Source organism: Arctopsyche grandis, chromosome 2 (assembly GCF_051622035.1).
Source record: "Arctopsyche grandis isolate Sample6627 chromosome 2, ASM5162203v2, whole genome shotgun sequence".
Lineage (NCBI taxonomy): Eukaryota > Metazoa > Arthropoda > Insecta > Trichoptera > Hydropsychidae > Arctopsyche > Arctopsyche grandis.
This window is the reverse complement of record NC_135356.1, coordinates 4398859-4416908: the sequence shown is the minus strand read 5'-3', so window position 1 is coordinate 4416908 and position 18050 is coordinate 4398859. Positions and strand designations below refer to the sequence as shown.

Below are 18050 nucleotides of genomic sequence, written 5' to 3'. Positions count from 1 at the left end.
CAATTCAACATTCACCACTAGACCACGCTGCTGGTTATGGTTATGGCTTGGCATTTCGATTGTGAGCATTACATTTTAACAACAATGAAGAAGATGTAACTAGTTTTGGAAAAATACATTCATTAATAGACATTTTGTTTATTTTATATGATTACAAGATATAATAGACAGTCTAAGCACACCTTAACAAAACTTGAAATCCTCGGCGGTAGTTATCTATGGTTTGTTTGGATCAGCTACAATTTTTATACCGGCTTTCTATTGGATTTCTAAATAATCCTAATTGGAAATGTTGGCGAAATTTTCAGCGTGGCGGGCTTTCAACAGGAAAGACGTCAGCACTCAAAGGGTTTATAGCAAAAAGTCGAGAAATCATTAAACGCCCGCCGTTCGCTCGCGTCAAAATAATTAATGGATGTGTGTGTGTGTGTGTGTCCTCGTGGATGTGTGTATGTGTGTACGGTCCCGCGCATCTGACGCTGACCCCACCCGTTCCAACTCGCTCAATATCTGAAGCACTTATTAGACGCTCCACACCCCCCCCAATATCCCGCTACCCCTCGTATCCTAGACACGATAGGTCGTCACACCACATATCTATGCATAACGTATACTCCTGGTAATGTAAAATTTGTTTTTTTGAAATCTCCATACTTGTCGAAGCACTCACACATACATACGATGTATATACAAACATCGTGTTCGTTTTTATATTGTATATATATATATATATATATATATATATATATATATATATATATATATATATATATATATATATATATGTATATGTAGGTATATTATATTTATTTAGATGGACCAATGTATGTATGTCTTATCAAAAACAATTCATATATTGTATAATTCAAACTGCATGAATTATATTATCTATTTCACGCTACGTATTTCATAACTAATGAAGAAATCTAATTTTACTGCTTTCGAGTCACGTCATTTAATTTGCTGAACCGATTCGCTGAATCCAAACCCAATTGTGACGTTAATTGAATATGCCAATTACTCCAAATTAGCCAAATGTGTCCGGCAAATCGAATGATGTGATTTCGCTCCGTGTACCGTGAAATAGTATTAAAAATTAAGTGGTTTCAAATTGAAAACTAGATTGGAATTAGCGATCGTTTATATACCTATGTACATATATATACATATGTGCATAATATATAACTTTTCATGTCATGAAATCGTCAGTTCTTTAGCGTATTGGTTTCTTTATGAATTGGTCATTATTAGGGATTCCAATACCGATACTACCGAAACCGATTATACCGGTTTTTGGTTGTAGTTTGACCTTCGGTACTACCGGTAGTGCCAAAACACAATAATTTCAATTGTATGTTATTTGAATTGTTTTAAATTGTATGGATTAGTTGAAAAATGATTAAAAACTCAACATTATTTTTGATCTGCTATTCAAAGGAGCCGCTAAGTGTATCATAAATTTGAAATCATAGTTTATTCTAACCAGCTGTGTGGACTAGTGGTTAGCATATTATGCTTTCGAGCAGAGTGGTCACGGTTCGATCTCCGACATAGCCGAACCGAAAAACCACCCCCACTCTACCCGCGATGGCCAATTACATTTCGTTTCAGTTTCGCATTGCATTTTGGTCAAGATATAATACATCATTGTTCGTGCGTACAATTTGACTTTTATTTTTTTATGTTTTGAGTTTGTGTTTCGTATTTTGAAATATTTACATTTATAACATACTTAGGTTGTTGATATTATTAATTTATATATGGTATACGTATAAATTTTATATTTTTTAGACGATAAAAGTAATTGTCAACGTTAAGCTACGGACAGCAAATATTAAGCACTTACAGTAATATCATTAAATACTTTGCATTGAATGACATTCTAATAATATTATATAGTTAAATAAGAAATAATTAAAAAAATAAAGAAATTACATATTTTACGTCCTTACAATGCTACAACACATTGCACGAATGCGACAGCATGCTCGGTTCTCGTAAGTCTCACGCTACATTGGATATATATATATATATATATATATATATATATATATATATATATATATATATATTCGTTCAATCCGCCATACTGCTGGTTAGATTTGGGGGTATTTGTGACTCCAAATCGATCGTCTCTTATCAGAGTTTGCCAATTTTATCTGACCATTGTTAAAACGGTTCCTCAAAATTGGCAAAAAATCACCTTTCCTGCTGTCACAAATCTTATTTATTGTGTGTTTATTTTTTAAAAATTATGTACAAAATCTAACATCCATAGATGTCTCAATGGATTAATTATGTAATTAATTAATTAATTAATTATTATTTCGTATTCTTCAGCTTCTGAAAATACAGTGTGATTTATGTAATAATAATAATGCGGCATTGTTTGTAATTAATTGTCCAGGAAGGTGAAGGGGTCTTCCTGTCAAGCATTCCTGGTATATATCTATGTAAAAAAATAAATATATTTATTTATACGTTGTAATAATGATCGCGCAATCCACGTCAATGGTTCCTTGCCGTCGCACTGTGACATTTAGTGTACGAGCGAACTTTATAGCGAACTAGGAAATTGCGAAATTCGATCTGTCCGTTGTGCAATGTCCGATTGTAATACAAAAGCGAAGTCGGCTCTTTAAGTATCGTCGCAATATTATTATGTATGAATGTACATACGTATGTGTATTATATTATGTATGTTTTCGTTTAAGCTGTAGGGTATATACATATGTATATATGTAACACGTATGTATGTACGTAACTTTAGGCGAAGTTCTCACGTCGTGATTTTCGAAATTTCAATATGCAAACGAGTTATGTGACCGTGTTGTCGCGCATTGTCTTGATTTATCACAAATCATTCAGTTAGCGATTCTAATCCGAAGCGGTCAATGTTAAATTTTACATATTATTTATTTGGGTATTTACATACAACAAAATCTAGTATGTATAGGGACACCACTATTTAACTACATACATATGTAAATATGTAGATGCGAATTCGAATTTAAATATATTTTTTTTTGTATTTCCAACTGCTATGGACCATTGATTTATGTATGTTTACCACCAACAAGCTTAGTAGTTGGCGTATAATGCTATCAACTGAGGGGTCATGGATTCAATTCCATTAGAGTTTGGGTCTGTAATTTGGAATCGCACTGAAATTAAATTCTCTCTCTTGATAGAAAGAGTTCAAAAAAAGTTTCTTAGATGCCTTTACATGAGGAAATATAAATATTACCCCTATTTAATTCCCATTGCCTTTTTACAAGGTATGCCAGGCTTTAATTCACTATCTTCTAGAAGAATTATTTCCATTTCCGAATATTTCTTTGCTGTATTAAAGGGAAGAATTGATAACCCTTCGATTTACCCAATTTCAACCTATTCCTGCGAAAACGTCTGCTTTCGATAACTCGTCTCTTGTAAAGGCTTTCCGGTTCCTTAATGTGATAGATGGACTTTTGGAACTGTTCAATTGTCATGTTGATGAGCTAGTCAGTTTCATGAGATTCTACACAAGTCTATTTGTGTATTGTGTATTGATAAACTGCAGAATGTGCAGAATAGAGCAATGCGTGCAATTTTGAATGTGAGGAAATGTAAGAATGTAAGAAGTATGTTAGATGAATTGAAATGGTTGGACATTAGAAATAGTCTTAAAGTAAGCACTTTAAAGTTTATATATAAGCTAGATAAGAATCTATTACCCAAATATTTTAATAATCATATAGTTAGGAATAGAGATATACATAATTATAAAACGAGAAATAGGAATAAATTAATTATAGGTAGAGTTAAGAAAGCTAAAACTGCAGGAGGTGTTTTTCACAGAGGTGTTCAAATGTATAATGCCCTTCCTGAAAGCATTAGAAGTTCTAATAACATTGCTGCTTTTTTGAAGGGTGTTAATGGATACCTTTGTGGAAGATGATGTATAATTTTTTGCTTTTATTTTGTATTGTATGTATGAGCAGTTTTGCTATTTGAATAAATAAATGAGATGAATGATTGGTAATTTTTATTGTTCTTTTCTTTTATTGTAAGACTGGTGTGACACTTTGGGACGGCCTGTCAGGTCAACCTACCTTATTTTGTCACCATTATTTGAATATAATTTCAAATTCAAAGTAATACCGTTATAGATTTATCTATGCTAGGCTTAAATCCTTGTATTGACATAAGTTTGCAGTGATTCCCATATTTGAAGAAATGTAGTAAAAGTAGAAACTTAAAAAAAGTAAAATCCGTGCGGATTTTTCACATCGGGAGGCCAATCGCGTGTCCGTGCCGGTCATTTCAGCGTGTTTTCCCCCTAAGGGTTGCCCAAAACAGACAAATGGCATCTTATAGTTGAACTGTATTTTCAGTTGTAAAATATTTTGATTTGTAATTTGCCATATGAATCATCACTTACGTGGGTTAGACGGAATATATTCAAAATATATTACAACTGAAAATACACTTCAACTAACTAAAGTTGAATAATTTGTTTTTCGTGCGACATATTTGCTAAGGTATACACTATATGTATATTGCATATGTACATATATCATCATAATTTACAGCCATTCCCCATCCACTACCGGATGAAGGGGCATCTCCAATACGAATATTGGAAGTTAATACTTTTTCAAGGAATCTTTCTTACATAATCTGTATACATATGTATATAAAATTGAATGTCTGTCTGTCTCGCATAGGCTTCTAAACTATTCAACCGATTACGATGGAACTCTCAGGATTTGTTGTATGCATGTCCGGGAAGCTTACTGTGAAAAAAAAACGGGAAAAATCATCTTAATAATAATATTCGTAATTACGATTTTAAATGTGAAATGTGTTCGTTGGTAACCACGTTACCAGTTGGTTTATGACGACACGGCGTTGAAGAGACGTTAGTAGATCTCAAACCATAACTTGAAACGGGAACGGGAACGGGAATTGCATTCCGTATTCTGGCATTGCTATATTTTTGGAATGTTGAAATATATATATCGTTCTGTTATTTTAAATACATTCTTTCTTGAGACTTCATTGAATACAAATATTATAAAATCAAACATGTAGTTACAAAGCGAAGGCCACTTTTATATGTACTTATGTTTTATAACATTGACATCCAAACTACTTTTTTGCATTTCACATAGTCGATGAGTTGTCGAAACTCAATCCGATTCAGATTTCAGTTATTCAATCGTTTATATAAATTATAATTTCGTTATCTTAGTTATTTCACCTGGCCGCAGCCAACTTGTTTCTTGTCGTTCGTTACTCAATTTGCCGCGATTATTCAACAACACAATTGCAATTGTTTCACCATCGAAACTGCTGTGAAATACTGAGATTTAAAAATAACTCCGTGTGTGTGTGACCATTGCGAATTTTCAATTGCGAAAATTAGAATAAATTTTCCCAATGATATTATCAATCTCTCTTCCCCCCCTCTTTTGACGTAAATATACATTATACATTCATTCTAAAATTTTTATGAAGTTTTGTGATCATGTAGAAGTTCGAGCTCAAGATTTTGACTGATTTGAACTCAGAATCGATCACATATCACGTTTTAATGGCTTAGAAAAAATGTGTGTAGTTTAGAGTATCAAGCTGAAACTTAGCATCAGTTACTGAAATGATTATCGATACGACGTAATTTTTTTTCAAATTTTTAAATTGACCGGAAGTAGTACCTCCCCTTATAGGTGTCCTCTCTTTACTAAGTTTATGAATTCAATTATCTCCCAAGCCGATCAACCGATCATACTGAATTGTTTTTACATGTAATAGAAATTATAAATTGTATACCTTTATATATTTTTTATATTTTTCTCAGACACCTTTGAGTGTTTCGAATTAAAATTTCATATCTAAAAGTTTAAGCTTAATAGCAAGTTATATATGTTACACCGAATCCATGAAATTGTCTATTACAAGCATTCGGCAAGAGAATTGCCGAATGCGTAAAAAATGCAAGCACGTTGCCCAGGATTCCGTAAATTCTTTGCCGAATGCGTGAACTGGACAACGTGTTATATTATAACCAAGTGTCAAAGTGACAGCTGAATAAGGATGTTTAATTTACATATTATTATGTATAATATGACTACATACATATGTTTCACTGTTAAAATATTGATCAAAATGTATAAAAATGGCATTAATTTATGTATAAGTCATATGAGATGATCGAAACATATGTATGTAGTCATATTATACATAATAATATGTAAATTAAACTAAATGAAACATCCTCATTCAGCTGTCACTTTGACACTAGTCCACGCTGTCCAGTTCTAAAAAACAACACCGGAGCGCCGCTGTCTATTTGCCGACGCCATGATTTGAGCAGACAAATTCTTGCCGAATACACGCATTCGCCAAATAATTTGCCAAATCCGTGAACTGGGCAACGTGCTTGCATTTTTCACGCATTCGGCAATTCTCTTGCCGAATGCGTGTAATAGACAATTTCACGGATTCGGTGTTATATATATAAAATTTGATAAACACTCGTCAACCGGAAGTGGCAGCTTACTCTTGTTCGATTTTTCTTCCACTATATTTTTCGACCCTTTAAATATGGGCTCTCTTCGCGAGAAAATTAAAGTACGATCGTTGTATCAATGTGATCAAAATAAAAAAAAATCATTACATTTAATAAACCGGAAGTGGGATTTTTTCCTCTTCGAAAAGTCAAAAATGTTACTACCAAACGATTTTTTCCACACCCCTGAACATATCACGCCGAAAATTCATATTTGTATTCTTTGTATACTAACTTAGAGTTGATAAGGTTTTGGTCAGAATTCATAAACCGGAAATTGTAATTTTTTTTAAAACAATACTTCATAATTTTATGTTGACCTTTTAAATTATTTTTATCGTCTTGATATTTAATGTGTTTATAATATATATATAGTGATTTTGAGTAATGAAAAAAATTTGAACAAAATCCGACAACAGGAAATAGAACTTCTACGCATCTTGTGTGAGTTTCCCTTCATTTGCGCTCAATTTATATCGACAATTTTCTCATAGCCGGTATGAGTGAATGTGTATGTAAGTTTCATCATCGAATTTTGCTTGTTATCCTTCTTATATTTCTCAAATACAGTGCCGGCCATACAACCAATGGTGCCCTCGGGCAATTTTTTCTTAAACACCCTTAGAAAAAATTATAAAAACTGGATTACCATCCTTTTTTTTTCCCGGCCCTGAAACCTTGCTACAGTTTCAGGCAGTGTCAGCAAAAGCGTACAAACCCAAATGCTTGGATATAATTCTTGTTAATTGTGCTGTTTTATAAAATTTAATACAATGAGTGAAAGGCTTTTAAATTGATAAGTTCATTGTTAATAATATCAGATTTTGAATTAGCGGTGAACTTAATTTGAAGATTGGCTTTTTCCAGTAGATTGTTTGAATAGAATTTTCCGAGTACAAATGTAGGGCCTTTGGTGCTCTAATTTTAATTTGAAAGCGCTTTTGGCGCATCGAGTGCCGCCCTAACTTATTTGGGGTCTATTTAACGGCACCGAAAGTGAAAAGGTCGAAAAAGCAAAGATCGAAAATCGTAAGATCATAAGTCGAAAGATCAAAAAAAAAAAGGGTGCATGGTAAACGGTACTATGTATTTATAATATATATATATATATATATATATATATATATATATATATATATATATATATATATATATATATATATATATATATATATCATTGGAATGCGGTGAAATTATCTGTCTTTTTGTCATACAGCCTTGTTTAGTGTATGACAAAATGTTGTTGATTGTTGATGATCTAATTTTAGGTCAATCTCGATAATTTATTTAAATTGTGCATGTTCTGTTTTAACTTTCAATATTTAATTTTAATTTTAATATAATGATTATAATTTTATTTTGATACTTGAATTTAATTTTAATATAATAATAATAGTATTAATTTTGATATTTAATTTCAATTTTTAAATTTAATTTTTATTTCGATATTTTGTACGCTACTGGTTTTTAAATTTGGCCTGTGGGCCGTTCGTTGGCTTGGTGCGTACGCACCATAATATGAATATTTTGTAACATATGTATTATACATAATATTGTACGAGATAGCCATTGTGTACTTATCATCATTGGAAATGATGATTCTCGCCTTGCACTATGACACACATGTGCAGCGCGATTGTGTCAATGACCCAACAGTAATCTGATTAAATACACATATGAACTCGTTAAAGAGGTGAAGTTCACTCGTTTCATGGACAATCGGATGTTAATTTTGTTATTATTTTTGTTTTTCAGGGACACTTTGTGCGGGGTGTTGTCCTCTTCAACCAAAACTTACCCAAAGAAGCGCTTATCTCATTTTGCATATCAGCATCACTCGGCCATAGCACTCAACTCGTCAAGAAACATATTACTCTGGTGAGTCACAACAACAACTACATACTATACATGTCTACAGTTTCACAGTAAGAACTCGTTATAAACGAGTCGTCCAATGAAAAGTCTGCTTAATCCCAAGGAATTACAATGTGCTTAGGTATGCACTATTAGTCACTACTGGAGCGCGACAATCCTCGCAAACTTTTAATTGAATTGTAATAAGTCACTCTTCTTGAGAACTTTTGATAATGAATTCACGAAAGCGTCGTTAAGTTGACACTGTATAAATTAAAAAAAAAGTTTTTTTGATAAATTACATTTTTATTCATATTAAATATTAGCAGAAGTATCCAGCTTTGTTTGGGATTAATTTTGCGTGTAAAAGATTATTAAAATACATTTTTATATAAAGTACATAAAATTAATTAAACCGTGTGCCACAACGTGATATTCTTACCGTTAAGGTTTGATTTCATTTACATAATATTTCATCATAAAGATAAAATATTATTTCTCTGGAAAAGTTGACATTCAAACAAACTTTCCTTTATGAAATTTGTATGAATGAAAAAGTTAACATAAATATAATATTATATTTTACTATGGACGCGCAAAAGTATGATCAATTCATTCAATTCTACATACATGTAAGATGTTTATTTTTGCGTTATTGAAAATGAAAGCGTATATGTTTTATGCTACAATAAATTGTGGAAATAGCGATAGTGACATAATCAGCAGTGGCGTGCGGTGAAAATCTCACTGTGTTTGTTGCACAGCCTTAGTTAGGTGTGTGCGGGCAGTATACAAGGGGACTAGATGACGTCATACCGAGTCCTCATTGAATCGTGCTCGCGCACACGTAAGTAAGGCTGTGCGATAAAAACAGAGACATTTTCACAGCACGCCAATGATAAATCGGACTCAATCCTCCAGCTGACTGCCTATCAAGTGATGTTTGATGCTTTTACACACACACACACACATTGACAGTTATTAGTATCATAAACAATCAATGTGTGTGTATGTATGATTACTAGAGGTAGGATAGCCAAGGGGCCGCACTTTGTTCGATTGTTGTGAATCCTTTGTAAAAAAGGTTCGGCAAACCTTTAACAATGCATTTACAACGTTTGAACAATACGCGGCACCTTCTGGGTCCGGGCATTAATGATTACGTCACTCAGGTAGTGTATAGAATTTATTATTTGGAGATGAACTGTCACTATCGCGACGGCCTCGTACTAATATTTTCATTTTTTTTTTGTGTTTTATATAATACATATGTTTGTATGTTCATATTTTTGCGCGTCTCTTAATTAAGTTGACATACTTTTATTGTACTATTATTAATTTGATAAATTGGCGATTGTATGAATAATATTTATTTGCTTTTATTTTTATCAAATTTAAATAAATGCATATTATTAAGTGTTAAATGAAATTAAAAAAAAAATGTGTTCGTAAATGTTTCGTTGTTAATAAACAACCATTTCGTTAGTGTAATTAATTATTAAATATCAAGTGATTGTTATTGATGCGTTTTGAATAAATCACCTTGACTTATATCCTGGTCAGAGTACAATGAATACATATAATCTAAACTTGGATTTGTATTTACATAAGTATTAAAATGATTGCGAAATTCGATGTGAATGTTAACCGACACAATTGCCTTTTTTTATTTATTATTTATTACATGTTTGCTTCGTATCGTGATTGAGACACAAACTTTACTGGTCCTTTCATAAACACTAAGTCACATGTAATATCATTGTATTTCAGTTTGTATAGAAACATTTTGTTTCATTGTAATGTGTTTTTAATGGTGTTGCTTTACTTTTTTCAGTGTTTGTCAAGATTACTTACAACACCTAAGTGGCGCCAGAGAAGTCCCAAAAGAACCAAAGCTTACCAGACCAGAACCCACCGTTCGCATCATTCGCAATTAGCATTCAACAAAAGTAAACTGTGTAAACAACATTCAGCCTCAAAGCCTGAAAAGTCAACCGAACCCGTCAATCCACCGAGTACAGACCATGCGGAGACGTCGTCGAAAATGTTGGAAATCCACCAAATAATAGATCACATATTTAAAGAAGTCAAAAAGTTCTCAGGTACAATTTAGTTTTTAAATCACTCGTCTTCTATCGGAACACATGGTGTAGAATTCGAAATCATTTTCCTTGTATAAAATAATCTTTCTTCTTTAATATAATAAGTATGTATTCTGTCAATTTGAATCCTAATATGCTTCCTCGCTCAAATTGAGAAGATGTTATTGAGTTTATTATGAATTTCACATTTCAAATTAACTGAATAGAAAAGTTGACAAGATGTCATTCATCATTATCTTATTACATTTCCTTGTTTGGTATGAATATTACGGCAGTATTCAATTTTTATCTATACTATAAATATTTTATAATTTAAACAGAAATTATAAATTATCTGATTATGCGGGAATCAAAGTACTCAATGTGCCGAAACGATTAAGTAAAGGCTCGTTTTTTTCGGGTCAAAATTTTAATATGTTTTTGGTCAGAATTTATATAACATTAGTCAAAATTTATATATTTTTTCATTTTCATTATTTATACATTTTCAAAATTTATATGTTTTTCATTCCAAATTGACCTATTTTCATTTAAAAAGGACACTTTTTCATTTAAAATTGACCCTTTTTCATGTCAAATTGACATCGAAAAGGGGTCAATAAAAAGAAAAAAAGTAAGTTTTAAATGAAAATGGTCAATTTTAAATGAAAAAGGGTCAATTTTAAATGAGAAAAGGTCAATTTTAAATAAAAAAGGGTCAATTTTAAATGAAGAAAGGTCAATTTGGAATGAAAAAAGGGTCAATTTGGAATGAAAAACCTGTATCAAACGATCAGAATATAAACGGTCAGAATTTATACTAATTAGTCAGAATTTAAACTAGATCGGTCATAATTCACATCAAATGTATCTTCATCACTCGTATTTTGGTATCTCTTCTTACCTAATTATAATCCAGTATTAATCAAGTTATTTATTTAAGTTTAAGTTTGGACTATTGTGAATGTCCAAAGTAGGGTATGTTTTGCATCTACAGCTAGCACCAATATATAAGAACTAGCCACAACTACAAAACATTCCTGCGAAGCCCTAATGGAAGGGATAAAATTAAAATTCAAAAAGCTATAATCCAGTCTATGAAAAAAAATGATTTAATGCCGACTGGTCATTGTTTTTGACCATTCTGATAATTTATTATAACCATTCTGATCGTTTATTATGATTAAAGCCCGGACCCAGAAGGTGCCGCGTATTGTTCAAATGTTGTAAATGCATTGTTAAAGGTTTGCCGAACCTTTTTTACAAAGGATTTACAACAATGGACCAATGAGCGGCCCCTTGGCTATCCTACCTGTAATTATGATCATTCTGACCATTTATTATTTTTATTATGATTATTCGTTACTTTTATTCTAACCATATGCTATTTACAAGCCTCATATCAAGTTTTTTTATTCTAACCATTTGGTTTTTATTCTGAGCCTAAATAATAAAATTCTGACCAATTAATTCGTCACTTTTAGTAAATCTAATATATAATTTCGAAAGAGACTTTGTATTTAACTATTGTTGGTTCGTAGAAAAACAAATGAATATTCAAATAAATTTAAATAAAACAAATCTATTCAAATAAATTTAATGAAATGTTTACTATTAGACTGGCCATGTTTAAGCGGTTTATATTACAAATACCGATCGAAGCCGGGTAAAAACACCAGTTTAATATATATGTAATTTCGAAATAGACTTTGTATGTATGTATGTGTGTAACTATCATTGGTTCATAGAATCCGTGGCGCTAAATTTAATAAAAAACAAATGAATATTCAAATAAATTTAAATAAAATAAAATTATTCAAATAAATTCAATAAAATGTTTACTATTAGATTAGCCATGTTTAAGCGGTTTATATTACAAATACCGACCGAAGCCGGGTAAAACCACTAGTGTATAATAATGTGATGCTTATTGCAAAATTCCTTACTGAAATCAAAGAATTGTATGGTGTAATTCTCGCACCATACATTTACAGGATTCATATATAGATATATAGGATTCATTTATTGGTAATATGTCATTGCTAGACGGAATGATTTATTTTTAAAAGCATATTCTCTTTGTAATTTTATATTAGATACAGTCTACATGACTACATATCTGTATATATAAAATTGAATGTCTGTCTCGTATTGGCTCCTAAACCACTTAGCCGATTACGATGGAACTTTCAGGATTTGTTGTATGCATGTCTGGAAAGCTTACTGTGAAAAAAAAACGGGAGAAAACCTCTTAATAATAATATTCGTAATTACGATTATACCGACGCGAAAGTTTGAAGCGTCATTGTGTAGTCAAGGAAATGTGTTCGTCGGTAACCACGTTACCAGTTGGTTTATGACGACACGGATTTGAAGAGACACGAGTTGAGCTCCAACCATCACTTGAAACGGGAACGGGAATGGGAATTACATGCGTTATTATGGCATTGCAATGCATGCCGGATTCAGCTAGTATCTAAATATGTAAAAATAAATCGGAACGAATTTTTATGACATGTAAAATGAAAAAAATTCAAAGATTGATTTTGAACATAAACAATTTACACATAGCTGGTAACATGACAGTATTTGTATATTATTATCTATTGAAAATAAGAAATGTAAGCAAGTCCGAACTTTGAACGCAGATAAAAAATGAATATTTTCTTTTTATTTCCAGAGATGACACCTTCTGCGAATGACTTACAAGTGGAGAGCATACTCGTAGACCAGGCCGACTTTGAATGTGTGCTATGCTGCCGCTCCCTTTGGAGACCAGTGACTACACCCTGCGGCCACACATACTGCATGCATTGTCTGGAGCGATGCCTGGATTATAGATCGACATGTCCGCTATGCATGCACTCGCTGGCCGACGTGCAAAACACGAACAAAAGCATAACGACATTCGTCGACGAGGCCATGCGAAATCTAATGCCCTCCGAGTACATCGCTAGGAGGATCAGCCACAGCCAGGAGATAGTCGGCGTGCCCGACTGCGAACCGTACATACCAGTGTTTGTGTGCATCACAGCCTATCCCACCGTCTCGTGTCCGCTGTTCATCTTCGAGCCCCGATACAGGCTAATGATCAGGCGGTGTCTGGAATCGGGCTCGCGCCAATTCGGAATTTGCTCCAACGGCTCCAATCGATACGCCGAAGTCGGCACCATATTGGAAATCAAAGATTGCATACTGATGGCCAACGGTTGTTCGATCTTGTCGACGGTCGGCGTGCGTAGATTTAGAGTTTTGGCCCGCGGGGAGAGGGACGGCTACGACATTGCTCAGATAGAGACCATCCAGGATAACATGATAAGTGTTGAAGATGGGAACGCCGTCGCCGAGCTGCACAACAAAGTCCGTAGAAAAGCCTGGCTCTGGTTCAAAGATATGGATTCCATGCGGAAGCACGACACAATTCAAACATTTGGTGTTATGCCGGACGAGGAGGAAGACTGGTGGACTTTGAGGGATGGCCCGTCGTGGACTTGGTGGGTCATAGCCATCTTGCCACTGTCGCCTCAACTGCAGGTAAAGATTAACACAAAGAAAACAATTGATTATTTGGTTTATTTTTCTTATGTGCACATTTTTTTATTTATTTGATTTTGCTTTATTTGGCGCGTTTTTTTATTCATGCGTATGCCATTGATAAATCAATGGATGAAAGCGATTGATGATGCATTTATTATTTTATGATGATTTTTTTTTTATAATTTTATTTAGGCAAACTTTTATAAGTAGCAAAGATTCAAACCAATTTATGATACTTTGAAACCACATTCATAGATGGTGTCGGATTAATTTCTTTATATTTTATATTTACATCTACATATATATACCAGGTAGACTCCAATACGCCTTCCTAGACAATTAATTACAAACATTGCAGCATTTTTATTACACAAATAGCTGTATTTCGAGAGGCTGAATAACATGAAAATAATAATTAATTAATCTGTAGGGACATCTATGAATTTAGACTTGTATGTACATAAATTTTTACATATTGCACATCTAATATATAATTTCAAAAGAGTCTCTGTATGTATGTATGTTTGTTTGTTCGGGTCGTAGATTCCGTGACGTTGAAATTAATAAAAAACAAATGAATATTCAAATAAATTTAAATAAAATAAAACTATTGAAATAAATTTAATAAAATGTTTACTATTAGATTGGCCATGTTTTAGCGATTTATATTATAAATACCGAGCGAAGCCGGGTAAAAACACTAGTCTAATATATAATTTCGAAAGAGACTTTGTATGTATGTATGTTTGATTTTTTGGTTCGTAAAGTCTGTGACGTTCAATTTAATAAAAAAGCAAAAGAATATTCTAATAAATTTAAATAAAATAAAACTAGTCAAATAAATTTAATCAAATGCTTAGTATCAGATTAGCCATGTTTAAGCGATTCATATTACAAATACCGAGCGAAGCCGGGCAAAACCACTAGCATGAAATAATTAATATTCTGTAGCATATTTCCTAAAAAAGTATTGCATTATTTTGCGCGTATTCTATGCAGCTGATGTGATTTATAGCATTGATTCTTATGATGTTGTTTTATTTTCAGATAATGATTCTTGAAACGTCAGACCTTGAGAAAAGACTTCGTGCCATAGACAGAACATTAGATTATATATATTTTCTAGCTAAAAAGAAACAAACATGTATGAATGACAGGGCATTAGCTTTTATGGACCCACCGCCCGAATACTTCAGCGGCCCTTGGATCTTCAACCAACCGGCGAGCACAAGCCAACTGGGGGAACAATCAATGTGATATCGTTTTGAATTAGAGAAGTAGACGTTTAGGAAAATCTTTAGCGGACAGCGGTAGACATGACATGTATTAGTTTAATATACATACATATTATATACATATATATATATAAAAAAAAAATTAATCGCTCTCACACATGTCATCAAATGGTGCACTGACTTATTCGACACTGTTTTAAGGTACGTTTGATTGTCTATTTGCATTTCGGCCGGAGCATATCTGGTTTGGCATTTGGATTTATTATTAATTAATTGCAAATTAAAAAACGTGTGGTGGATAAGACATGCTCCAGTCAATGTAAGTATAAATATACTTTAATTAAACCCTTGTAAAGGTGGACTTTTTTTATTTTTTATATATATATATATAATAAATATATATATATATATATATATATATATATATATATATATATATATATATAGATATATATATATATATATATATATATATATATATATATATATATATATATATATATATATATATATATTATTAGTTTCAGCACATCATTTTTAGATTATTTAGACGAAATTTTTGTATATAAAGAACAAATCTTATTTTTTCATTTCATAGAGTGACAAATTGTATAATTTAGTCAGCGATAAATAATTTAAATTAATATTTTATTATATTTTCATTCTTCAAAATCTTGAACTATTATAAGTTATATAGGTTTTTCATTCCAAAGTGACTCTTTTTCATTTAGAATTGACCCCTTTTCATTTCAAATTGACCCTTTTTAAAAAGCTCTTTTTTCATTTCAAATTGACATTAAAAAGGGGTCAATTTTAAATGAAAAAGGGTCAATTCGGAATGAAAAACCTGTAGTACCAGGTATGAGATTAATTCCGAATTCTCTAAAATTAATTAGAATTCTTAAAAAATAAATCAAAAGCAAATAATTTGTACTTGCCAGTATACATATATGTACATATGTATGTTCGCCGACTTAATTTGTAACACAATTCTCACACTGTGACCAATTTGTAATTGAAATCATTTTCGTTTTAATAATAAAAAAGATTGGCCACAATAGACATATGTATATATATTTTTTTAATAAATATTTTTGTATTTTAATCTGCAAAATGATATTATATATGGTTCACCTGATTCTTTATCGTTCGTTATAAGTTTATTTTAATAAATTATTTTGCATTTTATGTAATTTATATAGCAAGCTAGTGTGATCTGAGCAGTCACTGGATTGATAAGTCAATATTTAGTATACATATATATATTACATATATTTATATATTTACACCCGTACCCTGGAGAATTGTTCTTCAGTACAAAGGAATATTGTATATTTCATACAAAAGTAAATAAACAATGTTTAATCTCTGCAATTTCCAAAATTTCAAAACAAAATGGCATAATACATATTATACACACTATACTATCTATCTAGTGCGTAATTTTTATTCATATTTTTCTAAATAAATGTAAAATCCAGGGTCGGATACGGTAGTAGCGCCCCCATTAGTTCATATTAGTATAAAATGAAATTTATAAATATTTGGTAACCAAATATGATGGTATGTATCATCAAACAGACAATCCTTTCGATGTTGTATGTATGTCCAATGTGTTAGTTAAATATTAAATAATTTTATGCATATATGTATATAAATAAATAAATATGTATACATACATATATAAATATATAACATATATATGTAAATTCGCTCCCCGTTTTATGCTCATATTTTATTGTTATTTTTTCATGTGAATGTACATAAATCCATTCAGTATCAAATGCGTCCTAAAATATTTTTTTAAACTATATAACATTTCCTCTATTGTACCAAAAGTACGTTTTTATTTGTATATTTATATATATATATATATATATATATATATTTAAAATGTATATTATAAATATAAAATCGTATTTATCTATGTATGTATGTAAGTGATCTGACCCAATAGTGATGTATTTAATGTAATTCCGTTACAATATATATGTATATGTATGTATATATATATATATACGTATATATTATAATTTGTATGCGTGTGTGTGTTGAGCTGAAAACGATTGATACTGTTTACTATAATATTACAAACAGGTTAAACTAATTTATTATTTTTATTTTTATATTCTGTTGTTTCATTTTTGTACCGATCTCAAACTTCAGCTCGTCACTTCTAAGTATACAAAAAGTATGTGTATGTGGGTATAGAGATTTTAATAGATAAAAGCGAATTCAATGCAATACACTCTCAATTTATCTGGTTAGGTGTTGAAAACAAATTTGAATGAATCGAAACAAATATGAAAAATAACAAAGTAGCAAAAATAATTAGATACATTGATGTTTTAGAATGAAAAAAATGAATATTTTCATGTGTTTGTTTGTATATACGTTCATGTGCTAAAAATTTATTATTTATACAGTAGAACCTCGATTGTCCGGACTAATTCCGGACAATTGGCAGTCCGGATAATCGAAAAAATCATAATTGACAGGGAAAGACGAGCACATTCAATATGAATAATTTTTATTTGTCTACATATACATCTAATATATAATTTCGAAAGAGACTTTGTATGTAACTATTATTGATTCGTAGACAAATAAATTTAATAAAATGTTTACTATCAGATTGGTTATGTTTAAGCAGTTTATATTACAAATACTAGTATATAATAACATGAAGATCAATATTAAACTATTCTTTGTTAAGTAATTTAATTTTCAAGAAACAAACATACTTTGAGTATTGAATTTTGAACTCATTTCTCTGTCTTTGAATGAGTC

At 31.3% G+C, this 18050-nt stretch overlaps 1 protein-coding gene across 1 annotated transcript in view; it reads left to right on the top strand.

Annotated features, from left to right (window-relative positions):
• LOC143922845 (LON peptidase N-terminal domain and RING finger protein 2) overlaps nucleotides 1–15282 on the top strand; it is a 93581-nt gene extending 78299 nt beyond the window's left edge. Inside the window, exons 5-8 of the mRNA XM_077446199.1 lie at nucleotides 8309–8431; nucleotides 10242–10509; nucleotides 13169–14022; nucleotides 15073–15282. Of these exons, the coding sequence (XP_077302325.1) occupies nucleotides 8309–8431; nucleotides 10242–10509; nucleotides 13169–14022; nucleotides 15073–15282 (1455 nt within the window). The remainder of the gene's footprint in view (nucleotides 1–8308; nucleotides 8432–10241; nucleotides 10510–13168; nucleotides 14023–15072) is intronic.
• Nucleotides 15283–18050: the final 2768 nt, after the last annotated feature.